The 20,121-nt window shown below is 42.3% G+C and overlaps 1 protein-coding gene across 3 annotated transcripts in view; it reads left to right on the top strand.

Annotated features, from left to right (window-relative positions):
* The window catches only part of pawr (PRKC, apoptosis, WT1, regulator), an 82,324-nt gene that overhangs the window by 34,599 nt on the left and 27,604 nt on the right, over positions 1-20,121 (top strand). For all 3 annotated transcript variants that reach the window (XM_086146654.1, XM_086146653.1, XM_086146652.1), the window contains exon 3: positions 19,075-19,200. In XM_086146654.1, coding sequence (XP_086002780.1) covers positions 19,075-19,200 — 126 coding nt within the window. The remainder of the gene's footprint in view (positions 1-19,074; positions 19,201-20,121) is intronic.

Raw genomic sequence — 20,121 nt, 5'->3', positions numbered from 1 at the left:
TGTATGTCATGTGTGCTGATAGCTGTGTATCTATAAGACTTTGACCCTCATCAAGGCCCCAGTATGGGAAGACTGATAGGCGGTTGGCATACAGTTGGTTGGTTAACCATATCCATTGGGCTGCAGTTGAAGCAGGAATGTCCTGGTTACCAGGTGACCCACTCTATCCACACCCTGGTTGAATGCAAATTTAATCAGAAAGGTCTGCTGTCCCTTTGTTTCCCAGAGCCTAGGAGTCCAGTGGGCACTGGAAGCCCAGTAGCTCCTAGATATTATCCCTTTTAATTTATTTTCACCTGCTGTATCTTTGTCTTGTGTTTTTATGCGTGTCTGTTGAACCTAGATAAAAACATACCTGCCAGTGAAATGAGACCTGAGTGTAGGTGTCTCCTTGTGACAACTTTTATAGTATCTGCTCACTCCTAGAACATGACCTTCTTTTGTGTGTTTGATGCTCGCGTTTGTCATTTTAATCTCTTGTTGTGCTACCCTTCCTCCTATTTTTCTACCTTTTAGTTTCCTAACTTCTTAGGATGTCATTTTATACTGAGCACTCTCGACCATGTGCAAGAGGATTGCAGTAATGGTCAGTGACCACACAGGCACGATTGTTCCCTCAGATGTAATTTTTATGTTCAGCAGCTATGGGGGGGGTTATATGCAACTCATCTCTGTTGGCGAGGATAGCTGAGTGCTGAAGGGTATACTCTGTAACCCACCAAAGCCTGGTTGTGTCCCTCTGCTGTGGCCTCAGGGATCAACTCGCAATTCATTGAAATTCCTCTTCATATTAGATAATAGCGTGCAACTCACCACCAGGCCCTTTTCAAAGAATCATTACCATTTTCTCTTACAAACATAGTCATATGCACCAGTATTAAGCCTTTTATATTATCATAATGGCTGTCTCCAGTCATCCTCCTTTGTTTCTGTTTCCAGTACTTTGATAGGTATTGTTGATTTAGCAGTTAGGACTCATTCTGTTTCTCTGTTTTAGCTTTCTATTATCAGGGGTGGGGTTAAACAATCCTATTACACAAATATTCTAGCTGGAGAAACCTTGTTTTATAACCATGTCGCGATTAGCTAGATCCTTATAATGCCTCAGTGTTTGTTGCACTGTGGTACGGCTGCTTAGAGCGGCTCAAATGTAAGAAAGATTTTTTGAAACAGCAAATCCACTTGCTGATGGCCTTGTTCACAATTTTAGGTCACTGGCTTCCTAATCAGGTAGGAAGTATGAGAAGCTGCTCTTAAAGAACAGAGCAACCAGATGTTAAAATGTCATCAGTTACAAATTTATTGTCATTATGAATACCTTGGGTAGAAATTCCTGAGCTTTCCCAACAGGAAAATGAACAGACTGAAAATGGATGTAGATTCAACATTGCAGCATGATCACTTTGTACTCAGAAACTGATACCCGACAGACTCTGCATTGATGACCTATGGATGGTTTTTAGCAGTGAGACAGATTGTTGGTCATTGTTAGTAGGTTGCAGCTCTTCCATTAACAACAGAGCCAAATGGCTATCAAGGCACTTTACGTAGATACGAGGAAACGCTGAGGAAACCTCTTCCTAAACGTATTTCATCCATCCCACTAATCCAGTCATTAAATCAGTAGAAGCATGTTTTTTTCTCCTTCTGGAGAAATGTTTGCAAGCTGAAGACTGAATTTCACGATAGCTCTGGAATATTTATTGACTTGTTTAAAGGTGGCTGTTCAGACTCCTGGTCTCAGATTGCCTTTAGATTGATTAAATTATTTCAAATCAAAGTCAATTAAATACCTTCACCATATTATGATAATATTACTGTTGGATAATCTGGAATTAGACAGTGGTTGTCTTCCCTTGTTAATAGTGCTGCACTTTTTGATTTTTTTTTTGGTCACTTCCCACTTTTGTTTGTCCTCGTCATCTACTCTCTGGATTGGCTGCTGAGGGCCAGTTTCGGCCCAGGGCTCAATAACATCATACTACTGCATTGCGTCACTTTCATCAGCTGATTCATCCATATGGCTCACATCTTTAGCCCACTCCTCACTTTTACTGCCAATGTGAAGTGAACAGATGTCTGTGAACTGTGAACTGAGCACAACTGATGTGCTTACTAAGGGTAATGCAAACATGTGAAGGTGTAAACACTGCAGTTGGTTCGGCTTGTTCATTAAACGGTTCAGTAACATGTTGACAGGTGTATGTTACTCCTGGTATTGTGGTCGTTCATCACATACCCCGTTGTGAAACATTGATTGTGTTATGCTATCTATTTACGTTGCTCTTTTCTTTCTGCTCAGCTTGTGATCAGTTGTTTGGTACAGTTCTCTCATGTGGAAGATTCCCTCAAACAACTTTTTTTGCATATAAGGGGGAAGGGGAAATTGTACTCCATGGGGAACAGTCTGCCAGACATGGGCTCTAAATAGAAAATGTTCATATGTTGTTTTTTTTTTCTCAATTGTTTTTTCTTTCTTTGTTTACCATGTCAGTCAATGCAGCTTCTGGGCGGCATGGGCCAGTGTCTCCCTGAGCCGGTCCCAAGCCTGGATAAATGCAGAGGGTTGCGTAAGGAAGGGAGCCCAGCATAAAACTTTTGCCAAAACCAAACATGCAAATAAAACATAATAAAAAGACCATTAATTCCGATGACCTACAGCACATATGTCAAAGTCAAGGCCCACGGGCCAGATCCGGCTCATGAATTAATTATCTGTGCCCCCCTGGATGATATTTAATTATCATTAGAATCTGCCCGCAGGCCACAGCCGCCCACTGGTGTTTTGCACACACCAACACTACATTCCCCACAATGCAACGGTCGCCTGCAAAATCACTGCAGCGCGGCAAGCTGGCAGCGTAGCAACCAAGTGGTCAACTTTCAGCTACCTGCCTCCTCAAGAATGGCTAAATGTAAGGTGGGCGCTGAGAAGAGGGGGTTTCAAGCTAGGTGGGAAGCAGAGTACTTTTCCACGGGGGTAAAAGGTAAAGCCGTGTGTCTTCTGTGTGGAGAAAGATTGTGTGTAATGAAAGAATATAATCTAAGACGGCACTATCAAATGTCTCAGAAACACACAAACAAAGACAAGGACAAAGACACGGAACAAAGGCTACAGAAGGTGGAAGAATTAAAATGAGGTCTTAAGTCCTGGCAGGCTCTGTTCACAAATGCCAAATCACAAAGCGATGTTGCTGTCAAGGCTAGTTTTATTGGGGCAGAAGAGATCACAAAATCAGCCCGCTCTTTTACAGAAGGAGAGTTTATCAAAACTGTATGCTTAAAGTTTGTGACGCAGTGTGCCCAGACAAAAGGCAACACTTTTCGAACATGAGCCTGAGCTGAAACACCGTTGCTGAATGTGTAGATTAGCTTTCCAGCAATCTAGAAAAACAGCTTGTGGGAAAGGGAAAAGATTTCATTGCATATTCTCTTGCTGTGGATGAGAGCGCAGACAGGTCAGCTGTCAATTTTCGTTCGTGGAGTAGACTCCAGCCTGAGCATAACAGAAGAGTTTTTGGCATTACTTCCACTTGGCGGGGGGCTGTGTCTGAACCATGTAGACTGTCTACTGGTGTTGCACAAGGTTCAGTTTTAGGCCCTCTCCTCTTCTCCCTGTACACGACATCGCTTGGTTCTGTTATTCGCTCCCATGGCTTCTCCTACCACTGCTATGCAGACGACACGCAGCTGATCCTGTCCTTCCCTCCGTCAGACACACAGGTGGAAACCTGAATTACAGCTTGCCTGTCCGACATCTCAGATTGGACGGCAATTAACCACCTGAAGCTCAACCTAGACAAGACTGAGCTGCTCTTTCTCCCGGGGAAAGATTGTCCGCATAGAGACCTGGCCATCCTTGAGGAGAAGGAGAAGTTCTGGAATGAGCTAGATGAAGTGATGCAGAATACCCCCAAAGATGAGAGTGGTAATTCGAGCAGACTTCAATGGGCATGTTGGTGAAGACCATCGAAGGGATGAAGAAGTGATAGGCAGATTTGGTATACAGGATAGAAACTCAGAGGGACAGATGGTGGTAGATTTTGCAAAATGGATGGAATGGCTGTAGTGAACACTTTTTTTCCAGAAGAGACAGGAACATTTGAGTGAGTTTATATGTAAATACATATGTATACATATATGCACCGGGGTGGGATGAGCTGTTGGCTGAAGGAGCTGCACATCAGCCACAGCTCATCGTGCAAGGGATGGGAAGGATTATCCAGGATAACTCCCAGTTTGTCCTTCACCCTCCACACTGCTACCGATTGAAGATGGTCCAGGTTCTGTCCCACCACCAACCGAGCTTTCCTCACTATCTTATTGAGCCTATTGACCTCACCAGTCCTGGTACCGCCCAACGATAGACTGGTAGAAGGTCTGGAGGAGCCTGATACAGACGCCAAACGACTTCAGTCTCCTCAGCAAGTCCAGCAGCCCAGTTTCCATTGGTACACTGTAGGTCATCGGTCTCAATGAAGATCATTGTTAACCCGGGCCTTGACCGATCCAGTATGATCTGGTTATAATTGTAGATTTGCATGTTTAATTTTGGCTAAGGCTATTCTTGCTGGTACAGTGTTCTGATGGTATGAGGGAGAAAGTTCTGCTTGCTGTATGCTGGGGGGGAGTGGACAGTTGGACACTCGTCATCAAAAACTCACAATAGTGAAAAGTGAAGCCGTGCTCTCTGAAGAGCCCTGCTCAGTGGCTGCTGGGGGGATAAGAAAGGTTAGCAAAGAGCACTTTCCCCGCACAACAATGATGTCAGGCTACGCGTCTGGCATGGTTGTAAACAAAGATGGCGGCGGCCATGGACTGAAATCACCTGTGAAGATAAAGACACTTAAATACACTGGAAAGTCGGACTGGGATGCTCAGTTTGAATTGTATGCGCACCTGACCAACACAGTGCAAATTGAATTGGTGCGGGACCAGTTTATAAGAGCACTTTCCCGTCCTGATATGTGCGTTCACACCCAGCTAGATTATCCCTACACCCTGACTGGCCCTGGAATATGCTCTGGAAAGAGATAGTGATGAGCACTTCGCTACAGGTTGCTACTCTCCTGGTCAGAGGAGCTGAGCAGTGTGATAAGACTGTCCAGTGACCACCATGGGTGGATGAGGTGGCTGAAATTATCAAGGGCCTCACAATGGCTGTGGAGCGTCTCCAGCAAACACTCGCAGCAGTCCAGCAGCCACTGCTGGAAGGCCAGGCACGCCTCTGTGGGGGCTGTGGTCGGCTTGGACACTTGAAAAAGAACTGCCCTGCCGTGGCTAAGGCTGCAGTTAACGGAGGGGGGTCACAGTAGGCGGGACACTGCATGACCCCACAACGTGGTCCAATGCACTACCAGTTCAATACAGCCACATTACATTACATTACAGTCATTTGGCAGGCGCTTTTATCCAAAGCAACTTACGAAAAGTGCAATTCAGGCGGCCACACACATGACTACGGGGACAGAGTACAGTAGCGGGACTTGGTACTGGTATGAAGGACTTCCATTTCAGACTTTTGCCATATTCCCTGCATAGAGGGTGTTCCATGTACGACCTTGGTCAACACTGGATCAACAGTCCGTGGTGGGGCCTGAGGTGGCGCTTGCGGGGATACAACTGGAGGACACAGCATTCATCTCCAAACAGTTACTGGTGAGCTAGCTAGCAAGGGGAAGGTGCTGCTGAGGGTCACAGTTGGGGGGCAGACCATGGCAAATACTGTGTGGGTAGTAGATGTCCAAGACTTGTGTATTTGGGGTTGGACTTTTTGAAAGAGAAGGGCTGCCAGTTGGACCTGAGTAAGGCTAACCTGAGTTTTACTGATGGACTGATGGTGAATATATGGCCTCTAGATACCCGGCGGACAGCAGTGCTACCTCCAGACCCCACACCGTGTGTGTGTGTGCGTGCGTGTGCGTGCGTGCGTGTGTGCGTGCGTGTGTGTGTGTGTGTGTGTGTGTGTGTGTGTGTGTGTGTGTGTGTGTGTGTGTGTGTGTGTGTGTGTGTGTGTGTGTGTGTGTGTGTGTTTGTGTTTGTGTTTGTGTGTGTTTGTTTGTTTTCCAAAAGGTGTCAGATGAAGAGAATAGAGATAGGCACTGTGGTCGACACCTCCACCTTGGTTGCCTCCTGGATGTGGTGGACCTAGCTCAAAATTTCTTTGGTCCTTTTGATAAGTCCATGAAACCCAAACAGTCCTGGAGTTGCTGGAGCTTTTAGTGTAATGTGCAAGTCCCCTGCCAAGAACACAGCACAGCGGCGGCCAAAAAAAGACAGTGAGGGGCTGAATGGCACTTGGCTCTCCTACCACTCTTGTTTTCATAAGATAAACCAGCAACAGGCAGATTTCTGCTCCACCATGGCCGGAGACCATGTGTGTCTGTGCTTAGAGAGGTCGAACAACATTGTTCCACCAGAGCTTGTCCTTGATACCCCTGTTGAGTGAGTTCAGGCCAGCTCACAAGGCGGGGAGCTGCCTCAACACACCAGGGGCTTTGGGGTTAAAATGGAAGTATGGTCTGGGATGTTAGATGTTAAATTATCTGTTTTGCATCCTGCTGTGGGCCAAGGTGAACTAGATACAAATATAATGAGATTCCAGACATTCCAGGGAGGAGGCTTGCTGAGAAGCAGAGTTGGGTTGGGTGGCATCTCACTGCTTTAGGGGAGGGCTCACGTTGTGTCATCTGCTGATAAAACTTGCTGAGAGATAAGCAGTTATTAAATCTGAGATGGCACACAATATACCTCCAATGCATCTCTGTCAGTGGAGTCATCTTCAGGTGTTTTGACAGCCTCTAAAATATGACCAGTAGTTACCAGAGTCAACAAGCACTTTTTTATTCATGTTCAAAGTAAACAGAATTTAATCAGATCAAAGTGATCTGATCACCTACAGGAAGATGTTAAATCACCCCAAGAGACTGTCAAATCTCAGGATCACAGTGTCTTATTATTAGATGGATATCATGAATGATTTTAACATAGCATGAATGTGTACTCAATATCAGTTGTGAAGGTGTTCAGATTCAACCACCTTTGTGATCTTTGAGATTGGATCGCTCTGTTCTCCTTTGTTGACCTGAGTCGAAACAACAGCAAAGACTGGAGTGGAAAAAGGTGGAGCCCTGGCATTCCAGCTTAGTCACAAACCCAGGTCAATGGTAACACAAACACGCCAGCCAAATGCACCATGACTGACTGTCTTCATTTTTCTTCACCTTTGTGAAGGTGACCAGGAAAGGACCACCTTACATTGTCCTCCTCACAATGCATGACATTATGTAATTTCAAAACTTGCCCACAAAGATATTTTGAACATCTTGGACATGGTCATAGACCATGTCAATGAACAAAGCTGCCACTTTGCATTTTTGTTTGAACTGTGACAGGAAGCGCATTGGTGGCTGCTGCTGGGTTAAACACAGAATATCACAAGTAGTCAATGAAGAGGCTCATAAAAACTTGCAATTAACAGTATGAGGGACTTGATGATCCCAGATCCCAAATTAATCCTGGGTCTGAATAGAGCCAACTGTCATTAATGACGAAAACAAATCTGTCTTAAATACTTTAGAGAAAAAAATCAGGCAGTTGTGAAATTTCTGCCAAAATATATATTCTTCTATTCTTATTCTTGGCAGATTTGTAGCTGCTTGTTTGGCTTCCTGAATCTTTAGTAATGACTCATTCCTGATCCTATCCATCGTGGTCACTCCCAAAGAGAACCTCAACATCCTCATCTCTGCAACCTCTAGTTCTGCCTGCTGTCTTTTGGTCATTGTAACAGTTTCTAGTCCATACATCATCGCTGGTCTCACCACTGTCTTGTACACCTTTCCTTTTATTCTGGCTGAAAGTCTTCTATCACATAGTACCCCTGACACTTTTCTCCACCCATTCCAACCTGCTTGGACCAGTCTCTTCACCTCTTTTCCACACTCTCTGTTGCTCTGGACTGTTGACCCCAAGTACCTGAAATCCTCCAGCTTCTTGATCTCCACTCCCCTGTAGCCTCATCGCTCTACCCAGGTTCCTCTAATTCACACATATATACTCTGTCTTGCTGCGACTAACTTTCATTCCTCTCCTTTCCAGAGCATACCTCCACCTCACTAGATTTTCCTCTACCTGTTGTCTGCTCTCACTACTGATCACGATGTCATTCGCAAACATCATGGTCCATGTGGATTCCTGTCTAACCTCATCTGTCAGCCTATCCATCACCATTGCAAACAAGAAGGGGCTCAGAGCTGATCCCTGATGGAGTCCCACCTCCACCTTGAACTTCTCTGTTACCCCTACAGCGCACCGTACCAGTGTCTCACAGCTAGCATACATATCCTACACCAGTCTAACATACTTCTCTGCCACTCCAGGCTTCCTCATACAATACCAGAGCTCCTCTCTTGGCACCCTGTCATATGCTTTTTTTAGGTCTACAAAAACACAATGCAGCTCCCTCTGGCCTTCTCTGTACTTTTCTATTAGCATTCTCAACGCAAATGCTGCATCTGTAGTACTGTTCCTAGGCATGAAGCCATACTGCTGTTCACAAATGTTGACTTCTGCTCTCAGTCTAGTTTCCACTACTCTTTCCCAAAACTTCATTGAATGGCTCATCAACTTTATCCCTCTATAGTTGCCACAATTCTGCACATCCCCTTTATTCTTAAAAATAGGCACCATCACACTTTGTCTCCATTCTTCAGGCATCTTCTCACTCTCTAAGATCCTGTTGAATAATCAAGTCAGAAAATCTATCGCTGCCTCTCCTAGACACTTCCACACCTCCATGGGTATATCATCAGGACCAACTGCTTTTCCACTCTTCATCCTCTTCAATGGCTTCCTCACTTCACTTTCACTAATTTGTGCTACTTTGTGGTCTACAATAGTCACCTCTTCTACCCTTGCCTCTCTTTCATTTTCCAGAAACATCAGGTCTTCAAAATACTCTTTCCATCTTCCCATCACTCCTCAAGCATCTGTCAATACATTTCCCTCTCTGTCCTTAATCACCCGAACCTGTTGTACATGCTTTCCATCTTTATCTCCCTGTTTCGCCAGCCTGTATAGATCATTCTCACCCTCCTTACTATCCAACCGAGCATACAAGTCATCCTACGCCCTTTGTGTAGCCTTTGCTACCTCTATCTTTACCTTTTGCCGCATCTCCCATAACTCCTGTCTGTTCTCTTCAGTCCTCTCAGTATCCCACTTCTTCTTTGCTAATCGCTTTCTCTGTATATACTACTGCACTTCCTCATTCCACCACCAAGTCTCCTTATCTACTTTCCTTCCAGATGACACACCAAGTACTCTTCTACCTATCTCCCTGATAACACTAGCTGTTGTTGTCCAATCATCTGGAAGCTCACCCTGACCACTCAGACCCTTTCTCAACTCCTCCCTGAAAGCCATACAACACTCCTCCCTTTTCAGCTTCCACCACTTTGTCCTGTGCTCTTCCTTTGTCTTCCTCATCTTCCTTGTCACCAGTCATCTTACAATCCACCATCCTATGCTGTCTGGCTACACTCTCACCTACAACTACTTTGCGGTCACTGATCTCTTTCAGGTTACCTCGTCTATACAAGATGTAGTCTACCTGCGTGCTCCTACCTCCGCTCTTATAAGTTATCCTATGTGACTTTTTTTTTCTGGAAAAAAGTGTTCACTACAGCCATTTCCATCCTTTTTGCAAAATCTTCCACCATCTGTCCCTCTGCATTCCTATCCTGGATACCAAATCTGCCCATCACTTCTTCATCCCCTGTATTGCCTTCACCAACATGTCCATTGAAGTCTGCACAAATTACCACTCTCTCATTTCTGGGAATATTCTGCATCACTTCATCCAACTCATTCCAGAACTTCTCCTTCTCCTCAGATTCATATCCCACCTGCGGTGCATAGCCACTAACAACATTGAGCATCACACCTTCAATTTCCAGTTTCAGACTCATAAGTCTATCTGACATTCTTTTCACCTCCAGGACGTTCCTAACAAACTCCTCCTTCAAGATAACTCCTACTCCATTTCTCTTCTTGTCAGTACCATAATAGTACAACTTAAAGCCTGCTCCTAAGCTTCTAGCCTTACTACCTTTCCACCTCGTCTCCTGGACACACAGTATATCCACCTTCCATCTCTGCATCGTGTTGACCAAGTCTCTACCTTTTCCTGTCATAGTCCCGATATTCAGAGTCCCTACTCTCAGTCCCAGGCTCTTTCCTTTCCTCCTCTCTCTCTGCTTCCGAATACGCCCTCCTCCTCTTCTTCTTGTTCTTGTTCTTTGACCCACAGTAGCCCAATTTCCATTAGTACCCTGTAGGTCATCACTACCAATGGCGGTCATTGTTAACCCGGTCCACGACCGATCCGGTATGATATAGTTATGGTTGACTCGCATGTTTGGTTTAGGAAAAAGTTTTACTTGGGATGCTCTTCCTGACGCAACCCTCTGCATTTATCCGGGCTTGGGACCGGCACAGGGAGACACTGCTCTATACCCCCCAAAGGCAGGCTTGGGGAGACACGGGCCAGGCTGCATTTATGGCTGCACTTATGGAGTTGATGCAAAGCCTTGAATTTTGCCCAGTGCCCCCGGATGTCACTTGAGCAAGGTACACGTGTCATAAGGAGGTGACACACACACACACATACACCCCGCCTGTCCTTGAATGTGTTTAGTTAGCTTCTGGTAGTATGTAACATTCACAGCTATTACTAAGGTAAGTTGAAAATAAATGTCAAAATGTGAGGTTTATGAAAATCAAAACTCAAGAATCAACTCCTGCTTCAGTTACTGAAAGACATCAGTACATTTTAAAACCGATTTAGACTGCTTTTAAAGCATTTACATCAAGTCGTGAAGTACTCCTAAGCACTGTGTTCAGATTACTTGTGTCAGACATAACTGAGATGTAAAGTCCCACACACACACTTACTGTGTGTCTGCGGGGGTCTGTGGTTTTGGATCTCATAGTCCTCTTTATAGCTAACCAGTCCTTCCCCCAGACACACACATGCACAATCAGAAACACCCACAGAGCCAAGCTCCTGTGCATACTCTGTACAGCCAGAAACCGATTTTCAGTAATGTAGGTATTTTTTGAATAATTATTTGCAAATTATGGTGATTATCTTTTCTGACAAATCTGCAATTTGCCTTGATTTACAGGTAAGAGGAGCACAGTATTCTGCATGCATGAATCCTCATGGTTCTCCAGTTTCCCCCCACAGTCCAAAAACATGCAGAAGATTAATTGTACACTGGGAAACTTGCGCTTATTTGTGAATGAGACAGTGAGTGGCTGTCTCTTTATATGGCCCTGTGAATTACTGGTGACCAGTGTACTAGGGTGTACCCCACCACTTGCCCAATGACAGCTGGGATAGGCTGCAACATCTCTTGTGACCCCAAGAGTAGGATAAGCTGTAGATAGTGAATGGATGCATATTTACATCATTTCTTGATTATTTTTAGGTATGGTAATTTTTGAAATCCTTTTGCATATAATTGAAGGAATCCTGACACCCACAAAACGGCATTTACATTTTGGCAGTAGATTTAATTGTACTGCCATACTCTGTGATGATGTCAGATTTCTGTAGTGGGCTGGGGTAAACGGATTCCCTCAACCTGAACCCCTACTTCGTAATAGTTTTCGTAAAACAAGCTTGACACGCCAGGGACTTCTTCTGCAATGCATGTATTACAGCTTGTGACCCCCCCCCCCATTAAATTATTTTAATGGTGCTACATCAACAAGCCTGTTTCTTTCTCTGCCGTTTCAATTGTCCCCGAAAAAGTTAAATTGGGTATATATTTAATTTTCAAACACATATTTAATTCATCTGTTCAGACCTTTTCAATTGGTTTTCTATTTTAATAAATTGATGGTTAATTTATTGCATTATTTGTCAATTGACTGCAAACATTTACAAGATTGTTTCTGAAATTATTGGAAAATATAGTGCCTGGATTGACAGTCACCTTTTCCAAATCAGCTGCTAAAATTGATGAAAATGTCAAAAAGAAATATTCCAGAAAATTTAAAAATAAACAATGTAAAAAGGTCAAAATGATAAGAAATTGCCCAAAAATGACTTGACTAAATGACTAAAGTGGAAATCAATCAGAAATCCTCAAACTCAGCCACCCAAAAAAAAAACAATTGCCTCCCAGAAATCGTGAATCACAGAATGACAAACTTTTGATGTTGCCTTAAAATCTTAAATCTCCCTAAAAATAGAAATATTTTTTTCATAGAATCGACAGAAATGCAGAGTGCAGACCCCAATTCTAACAAAATAAAAATTCTCTAAAGTCAAAATTAGCTAAACTGCTGTGGAAACAGCAGCTCTCAAGTTTAATACTTATTTATTATTTTCTATGAAATGTTATTGTGGGTTTCTATCTCCCCTGCCAGGTATTTGTCATTTGATGGTTTTCTTAGGTGTCTCTCCCACCTGATGTTTGGCCACAGGTGGAGGATGTTTGAGGTCCAACCTCAGCTTGCTACTGAGCTACCAAACCCTATCATATTTCTAGTAAGTGCTACATACATGTCCTACTCTACCAGACACCAGCTTTAAAGAAGTCCAAAGTTATTTACAACATGTGCCAGAAAGTTTCAACTTGGTGAGATACAGTACACCAAATGGCTATTTCTTTTATATCTTCAATATTGGATTTCAGTGAATTTGAAATCCCTTTGTCACACTTTGTCCCCATCCTTCAGAAATCTTCTCCCTCACTAAGATCCTTTTGAATAATCTAGTCAGAAACTCTACTGCTTCCTCTCCTTGACACTTCCACACCTCCACAGGTATATCATCAGGACCCACTGCCTTTCCACTCTTCATCCTCTTCAATGCCTTCCTCACTTCACTTTCACTAATTTGTGCTACTTTGTGGTCTACAATAGTCACCTCTTCTACCCTTGCCTCTCTTTCATTTTCCAGAATCATCAGGTCTTCAAAATACTCTTTCCATCTTCCCATCACTCTTCAAGCATCTGTCAATACATTTCCCTCTCTGTCCTTAATCACCCGGACCTGTTGTACATCCTTTCCATCTTTATCTCTCTGTATAGATCATTCTCTCCCTCTCCTTACTGTCCAACCGAGCATACAAGTCATCGTACGCTCTTTGTTTTGCCTTTTCTACCTACTGTATATCTTTGCCTTACTTTGTATCTCCCTGTACTCCTGTCTGTTCTCTTCAGTCCTCTGTGTCCCTTTTCTTCTTTGCTATATGCTTTCTCTATACATACTCCTGCACTTCCTCATTCCACCACCGAGTCGCACCTACTTTTCCTTCCAGATAACACACCAAATACTCTCCTACCTGTCTTCCTGATAACACTGGCTGTAGTTGTCCAATCATCTGGGAGCTCTCCCTGACCACCCAGACCCTTTCTCAACTCCTCCCTGAAAACCATACAACCCTCCTCCCTTTTCAGCTTCCACCTCTTTGTCGTCTGCTCTGCCTTTGTCCTATTGATCTTCCTTGTCACCAGAGTCATCCTACAAACCAGCATGCTATGCTGTGTGGCTACACTCTCATCTACAAGTACTTTGCAGTCACTGATCTCTTACAGGTTACCTTGTCTGTACAAGAAGTGCCTCTAGCCATGTGCCTGTACATTCGCTCTTATAAGTTATCCTATGTGACTGTCTTTTCTGGAAAAAAAGTGTTCGCTACAGCCATTTCCATCCTTGCTAAATCTACCACCTAATCTACCCACAAGCCCCTCTGCATTTCCATCCTGTATACCAAATCTGCCCATCACTTCTTCACCCCCTCGATTGTCTTCATCAACACACTCGTTGACTTGTGCACCAATTACCACTCTCTCATTTCTGGGGATACTCTGCATCACTTCATCGAGCTCATTCCAGAACTTCTCCTTCTCCTCAAACTCACACTCCACCTGCGGGGCATAGCCACTAGCAACATTGAGCATCACATCTTCAATGTCCAGTGTCAGACTCATAAGTCTATCTCACATTCTTTTCACCTCTAGAACATTCCTAACAAACTCCTCGTTTAAGATAACTCCTACTCCATTTCTCTTCTTGTCAGTACAATGATAGTACAACTTAAAGCCTGCTCCTAAGCTTCTAGCCTTACTTCATTTCCACCTGGTCTCCTGGACACAAGGTATATCCACTTTCTTTCTCTGCATTATGCCGACCAACTCTACCTTTTCCTGTCATAGCCCCGATATTCAAAGTCCCTACTCTCAGTCCCAGACTCTTTCCTTTCCTATTCTCTCTCTGCTTCCGTACACGCCTTAGTCCTCTCCTTCTTTGACCTACACTAGCCCAGTTTCCATTGGTTCCCTGTAGGTAATCAGTACCAATGGCGGTCGTTGTTAACCTGGGCCTCTACCAATCCGGTATGCTCTTTTGCATGTTTGGTTTTAGCAAAGTTTTACGCCGGATGCCCTTCCTGACGCAACCCTCTGCATTTTTCCGGGCTTAGGACTTCCTCAGAGAGACACTGGGCTGTTCCCCTCCGAAGCTGGCTCAGGGAGATACCTGCCCGTGCTGGCCTGAGGCTGCATTTGGAAAATTACACAATGTTAGGGAAAACCACCCTTAAGTCAGCTGTGTTTCACAATATCATTTATTTCATTTTTTTAAAATAATTATAGTAAATATAACCGCTACATTTTGACCTCATCTTGTCATGAAATGTACTGGACTGCCAAGTGAGAAGGTTGTAGATTTCAATGGTAAAACAGTTCCCTACAGCCTCTAGTAAACTGCATCACCCAGACAAAATTTAACTATTACCATTTTCCACCAAGATAGACGAGTGTGTTGAATGACAGTGAGGCGTGATCCCCTGTTGAAACGTCTTGCATTCTGTAAACATCCAGCGCATAGCAATTGTTCATCCCACAGCAGACTGGGATAATGGCACTGAATCCCCGACTTCTTGTGAGAAAACAACACTGTCTTCATGTAAACAAGAATCAGTAAGGACTCAGGAATCTGTCTGCTTCATCAATCTCTTCACTGGCACATCCCCCATGTTGTCATTGTGTTGGACCAACATCTCACTGTTTTGTTTTTGGCTACTTTCGGCTAAAACGCTAAAATTTTAAGGGGGCCAATAATCTTACCCTTTGACTTTTATCACATTGTTGCCCATCATTGAATAATCATCTGACTCAGCAGTAAGGAAAATATCAGATTTGGTGATTCTCCATGTCAGACTGAACCTTATACTACAAGGGATGTCTGAAAAGTTGATCCAAAAGGAGACGGAAGGAACACAAGAACACATGATTGATCATTTTGAAATAAATTTTATTCCACCTTTGGTTAAGAGAGGCCATCTGATGTATCTGTCTTGACTGGATGACATTAGTCATTGGAAACTATCACTATGGAAACGTATCAAATCCATAACATCGTACTAAATTCACAACCCTGAACACTTGAACCCTACATATAGTATAGTGCAATAAACCCTTTTTTTCCCACTTTTTTACTTCTTTTTACTTTTTTCTTTCTACATGTTTATCTATTCTTCAAGTTGCTATTTCTTGCTTCAGATATGTTTTTATATTTTTGATCTTATAGTTTTTCTGTCTTATATCTGTAAGCCAGAGATGCTGCTATCGTGGCACGGTGTCCTGCTTTTTAAGGTTGTTATTTGTCTGTTCTTATTCCACTGAACCGGGGAGCCACTATCTCTAAATTTCATTACACTCTGTGTAATGACAATAAAAGTCTTGAATCTTGAATCCTAACTGAAATGTTGTTCAGATGTCTTTATTTTGTTGAGAGTAGGTTAAAACAGTAGCATTAGAATGTCTTATGTCAGCCATGTGATTTATATCATGAAGATTACTGATGTTTGGGGTAAGGTTATTAGGGTCTGCTGTGAACCAACTGAGACCAACTTTAACCTCCACACATGCAATGCTTAATTTTGTTATTGCATTGATATTGTCATCTTTGGAAGAAAGACTGAATATCTGTCCAACATTCAATTTACATTTATTGCAGGTGCTTTGAAACATTCAGCTCAATGATGGGTTTGTTCCCTGACAGTTTCTTCAATGTCACTAAAGCATTCCCAGATTTACTGATACTCTAACTTCCTGTAATTATCTGCCCCTGTTCGCTTGCTATCAGCTGATTCTGTCCACTGCCATCTTGGGAAAAAAAAAAAAAAAAAGAGTTAAACAGTATGTGATCCACAGTTAGTTTCAGCAAGTGGTGGTCCAACTGCTGGTGGGTTTTTTATCTTTGACCCTGTTCTCCTTGAAACAAAAAAATCCCCCTTCTGAAATCTATCTTAATTTAGGGCCTTTCTTTGAATTTGAATATCAACTGATGGAGTCAGTAGTCAGTGAGACACCTCTTTGCTCCTGTCTGTAGCCCAAGGTAAGAGAACAGCCAAGCCAACAGGCAGCAAAATACTTTTTTTTTATGTTAGGAGCAAAAAAAAAAACTCCTTATATGGTTACACATACACCCCTCATTTTCTTGATTTGGAACAAGAGAGAACACACAGGAATACTGGTGAGTGAAACGGGGCCATGTCTCTTTCCAAAATAAACTCTGAGCTATGCGATTCCACATTTTGGGCGAGTATTTGCATAGCAGAATGGTTAGTCACTGTGCATGGGCTCCTGTTTAAGTAAATTCTGTATTGAGGCATCCAAATCTCCTTTTTATTCTCCTTTATTTGGTCCAAATTCATAAATGGTTCTCTGTCAAAATGGCATTGAAAAAGGGAAATGCCTGATGTCCATTTAGGTTTTTATTTTCTCTTTATTTTTTAGATTTTGTGAAGGCTATAAGGGTTCTCGAATGTGCAAATTGAACCAAGATCACCACAGAACTATCTCTGGGGTCGAATGGGAACCACTGATGAAATTCGGGAAGCAGAACATTTCCATAGCGCCTCATGTTGGGCAGGGACTCAAGCAGAGAACTGGGCTGGCGTACTCCCTGAGGAACTGCTGATAAACAGGAAGGGAAGGCCCCCTCAAATAACTTAATTCCTTATTAACCTTGTAAGGCAACTTCTTTGACACTGCAGGGTCCTGTTAAATGGGCATCTTTTGTTCAACCTGAAGTGTCAAACAGGAAAGGCCGTGTTAACATTGTGCTCCCCCAGGACCCATAGGCCCTGAACCTCATCATGGTCCAGTCATCCATCTTAATAGCCAGGTCACCCTACATATGTGCACTCTAGCTCTTGTGTTGAACAATCTTTTTTTTTTTAATACAATTACTGTGATATTTATCCTGACTGTGTATATTAGGACATGGCTCATTGCCTGGTTGAAAAATATTGTTTTATTTGGTGCTGAGTGGTTGTTTATCTAAACATTAATGACAGTATCCCAAGTTCATTTTCTTGGTTTCCTAGAAAATGCCATGGCTCAAACATGAGTTAGTTCCCTTTTAAACCACTACTGCTTATTAATTAGCTAGAAGTTATCCAGACATAATCAGATGAAATAAAAATGTCTCATAGAAATGTGACTTCTAACAAATTGATGAAATATTTATTTAAAGAAAACGTTGGGCAGGAAATGTATGAAATCAAAGCAAGAAAGTTAATAAATATTATAAGAACTTTTAGAGATAAGACATGCTTGTATTGAAAACAAAAAGCTTTTCTTATCCTCATAGCTGTCCAAAGGATGTGTTTTTCCTTATTGCCTTTCTCCAAGGAACCTTCTATGCTTCAAATGCACCCAGGAGATAGGAGGCCCCTGGAGCCAGCTTTCTGTCCCCGGACCAGTTCGGGTCTTGGATTGTGCATCTGGGAAGTGCTAGCACTGTAGCTGTCAAAGGATTCCTTGTCAAGGGATTAGGAAGGAATAGTAACCCCTCCCCGGACCCCCTCGGTGCTCTTGAGGGGAATATTGGTATTTTGATGTCTTGAGTCTTTCATTTCAGATCAGAAAAAAAAGTAGAGAGATTTGAGAAGAATGTGAAGCAGAGATAAAATACACCTTATTTTTGCTCATGTCACCAGCTGGTGATGCTGGGCATGGCTATAATGTAACTGGGAGGAAAAGAAGTGGAAACACTTGTTTTGCACCCAAGACACCCCAAGAAATCAACCAAAGCAAATTTACTTTTTGATTTTTTTTTAGTATTTTATCAAAAATTGCTCATCCAGTCTTCAATAGGATGATGAAAATACTCCAGTCAGTTACTTGACTGGAGTATATTCAACATCAGTGCCAGTGTGAAACAGCTCTTCTGCTTTTATTTTGAAATCCCTAATACAGTTTTATCCCCAAATAAATGATAGAAACATGATGATTGTTGATCTCATCATCTTTATTTAGGTTGTCTCATGAATCAACCCAAATCACATTTTAGTCAAGATTGTGAGTTCATGTCAATATGACTGATTTGAGATGTTTATTTTTTACATAATTTCTTGAACCAGCTCATACATTGCTGTCCAAAAATATTAATTATGGATTAACATCCCTTTTTTCATCTTAGTTCTCCTTTTTTTAAGGCATGAAAAATTGCTTCTTTTTTTTTCACTGAACTGGCCATCACTGATATAGATGTGGGTGGTCAAGTGTTTAGTCAGGAGTATTAGCGTAAGAACCTGCATGGCCATGCTATGATTGATACACGCTGAAGCAGATATGCGGATCTAGTTCTCTACCAGTATCAGCAAATCAGATATGTGCTGAAACTATCTCATTAGTGTACCCATGGTTGGCTCCATTTCAAGTAATGCAATGTCTTTTCAGTTAGTTTTGTCTTCAATCTAAGGATTATGTTTTTCTTTTTCTTTAAACATATTTATTCATTATTTATTTACCAGTACTTTGGTTTGCCAAACCCAAATTATATATTCAATATTAAGGAGTATTGTCAGTCCTGGATATGATCATCAACTAGATAACAAGCTTATTGCAGGATTTGTAAACCCAATTTTTTGTTTATTTTGGGGAGCTAATGAGGGCTGACTGATGAACTAGCTGTGTTCCTGCAAACAACAAGGTTTGATCTAATGTCCTGGGGTTTTCCTTCCTATCCTGTCATCTCCATAGAGCCTGGATGAACTGGATGATGATTATGCTGGAGAGAAAGACCGAAGGGAGGAGGAGGAGCTGGTTCTGGCCAATACTTTCCAGAATGAGTCCATGATAGCGGACCCTACCTCTGGCCACCTCATGGTAGGAATGCGTATAACAGAGGGGAGCATCGACCCACAGGAACTTCCTGCCAGACTTTTGTTTTAGAATTCTCCACAAGAACCTTGTTTTTACTTCTACTTCTTAATATATATTTACTGAATTTGTAATTGTTTTGTCAAAAGGAGAAATTACCAGCGATTTATCAGGGTATGACCTTAAAGTATGGGACATGTTAAGAAATTATGAAAAAAATGAAAGCAGTGTATTTATTCTCCATTTCTAATAATTGAAATGAAAAATTAAGGTGTCAACTCAATGAGGTGTCATAATTTAGAATTAATCTAGCAAAGTATACCAAAAAAATAAAAATAAATAAGAAAAGGAAACCAACAAAAAGCCTCCTATTAGGACAGGGTATTTCATAACATTGTTAAAACTGAAAAAGTCAGTTCCCACTTTCTTGATTATTTTCTAATGTTGACTAGCTCTGGTCTACTGCAGAAAACATGGTTCAACATTCCCGTCCTTCATTACCATGTGTGGGAATGTGCAGTGATGCAAAGTTCGAGGTGTCTCTGCATTTCATTACTGCCATGGAAACCACTTTACACTGAAAAGGGGATGACAAAGAATGATGAAGGCCTTTGGGGTTTGCGAATTCCTGGGGGATTTATTTCATTAAACATTCACACTGTGACAAAATAATCAGACACTTTTGAGCAGTCACTTTCAATAACCACACTTTTTTTTTTCCTCAGTTAATTTCAATTAACTAACCATTATTTGATCAGGATCCATCACAAATACCCATTACAAGTTTCTTACACATTCCGGAAAAGCAAGTATTCTTAATGTAATAAGTCAATAGAATTATCAATTGAATATTTGATAACAGTCATGTACAATGGATTCTGACCTCATCATGGAACATCCTGGTGTTTGGGCTGGAGCGCGGTAGGA

The sequence above is a fragment of the Fistularia commersonii genome, chromosome 5 (assembly GCF_037954325.1).
Source record: "Fistularia commersonii isolate RoL2024-O1a breed Wild chromosome 5, RoL_Fcom_v1.0, whole genome shotgun sequence".
Taxonomy (NCBI): domain Eukaryota; kingdom Metazoa; phylum Chordata; class Actinopteri; order Syngnathiformes; family Fistulariidae; genus Fistularia; species Fistularia commersonii.
The sequence above is the reverse complement of the archived record's forward strand: the minus strand, read 5'-3'. Positions and strand labels throughout refer to the sequence as shown.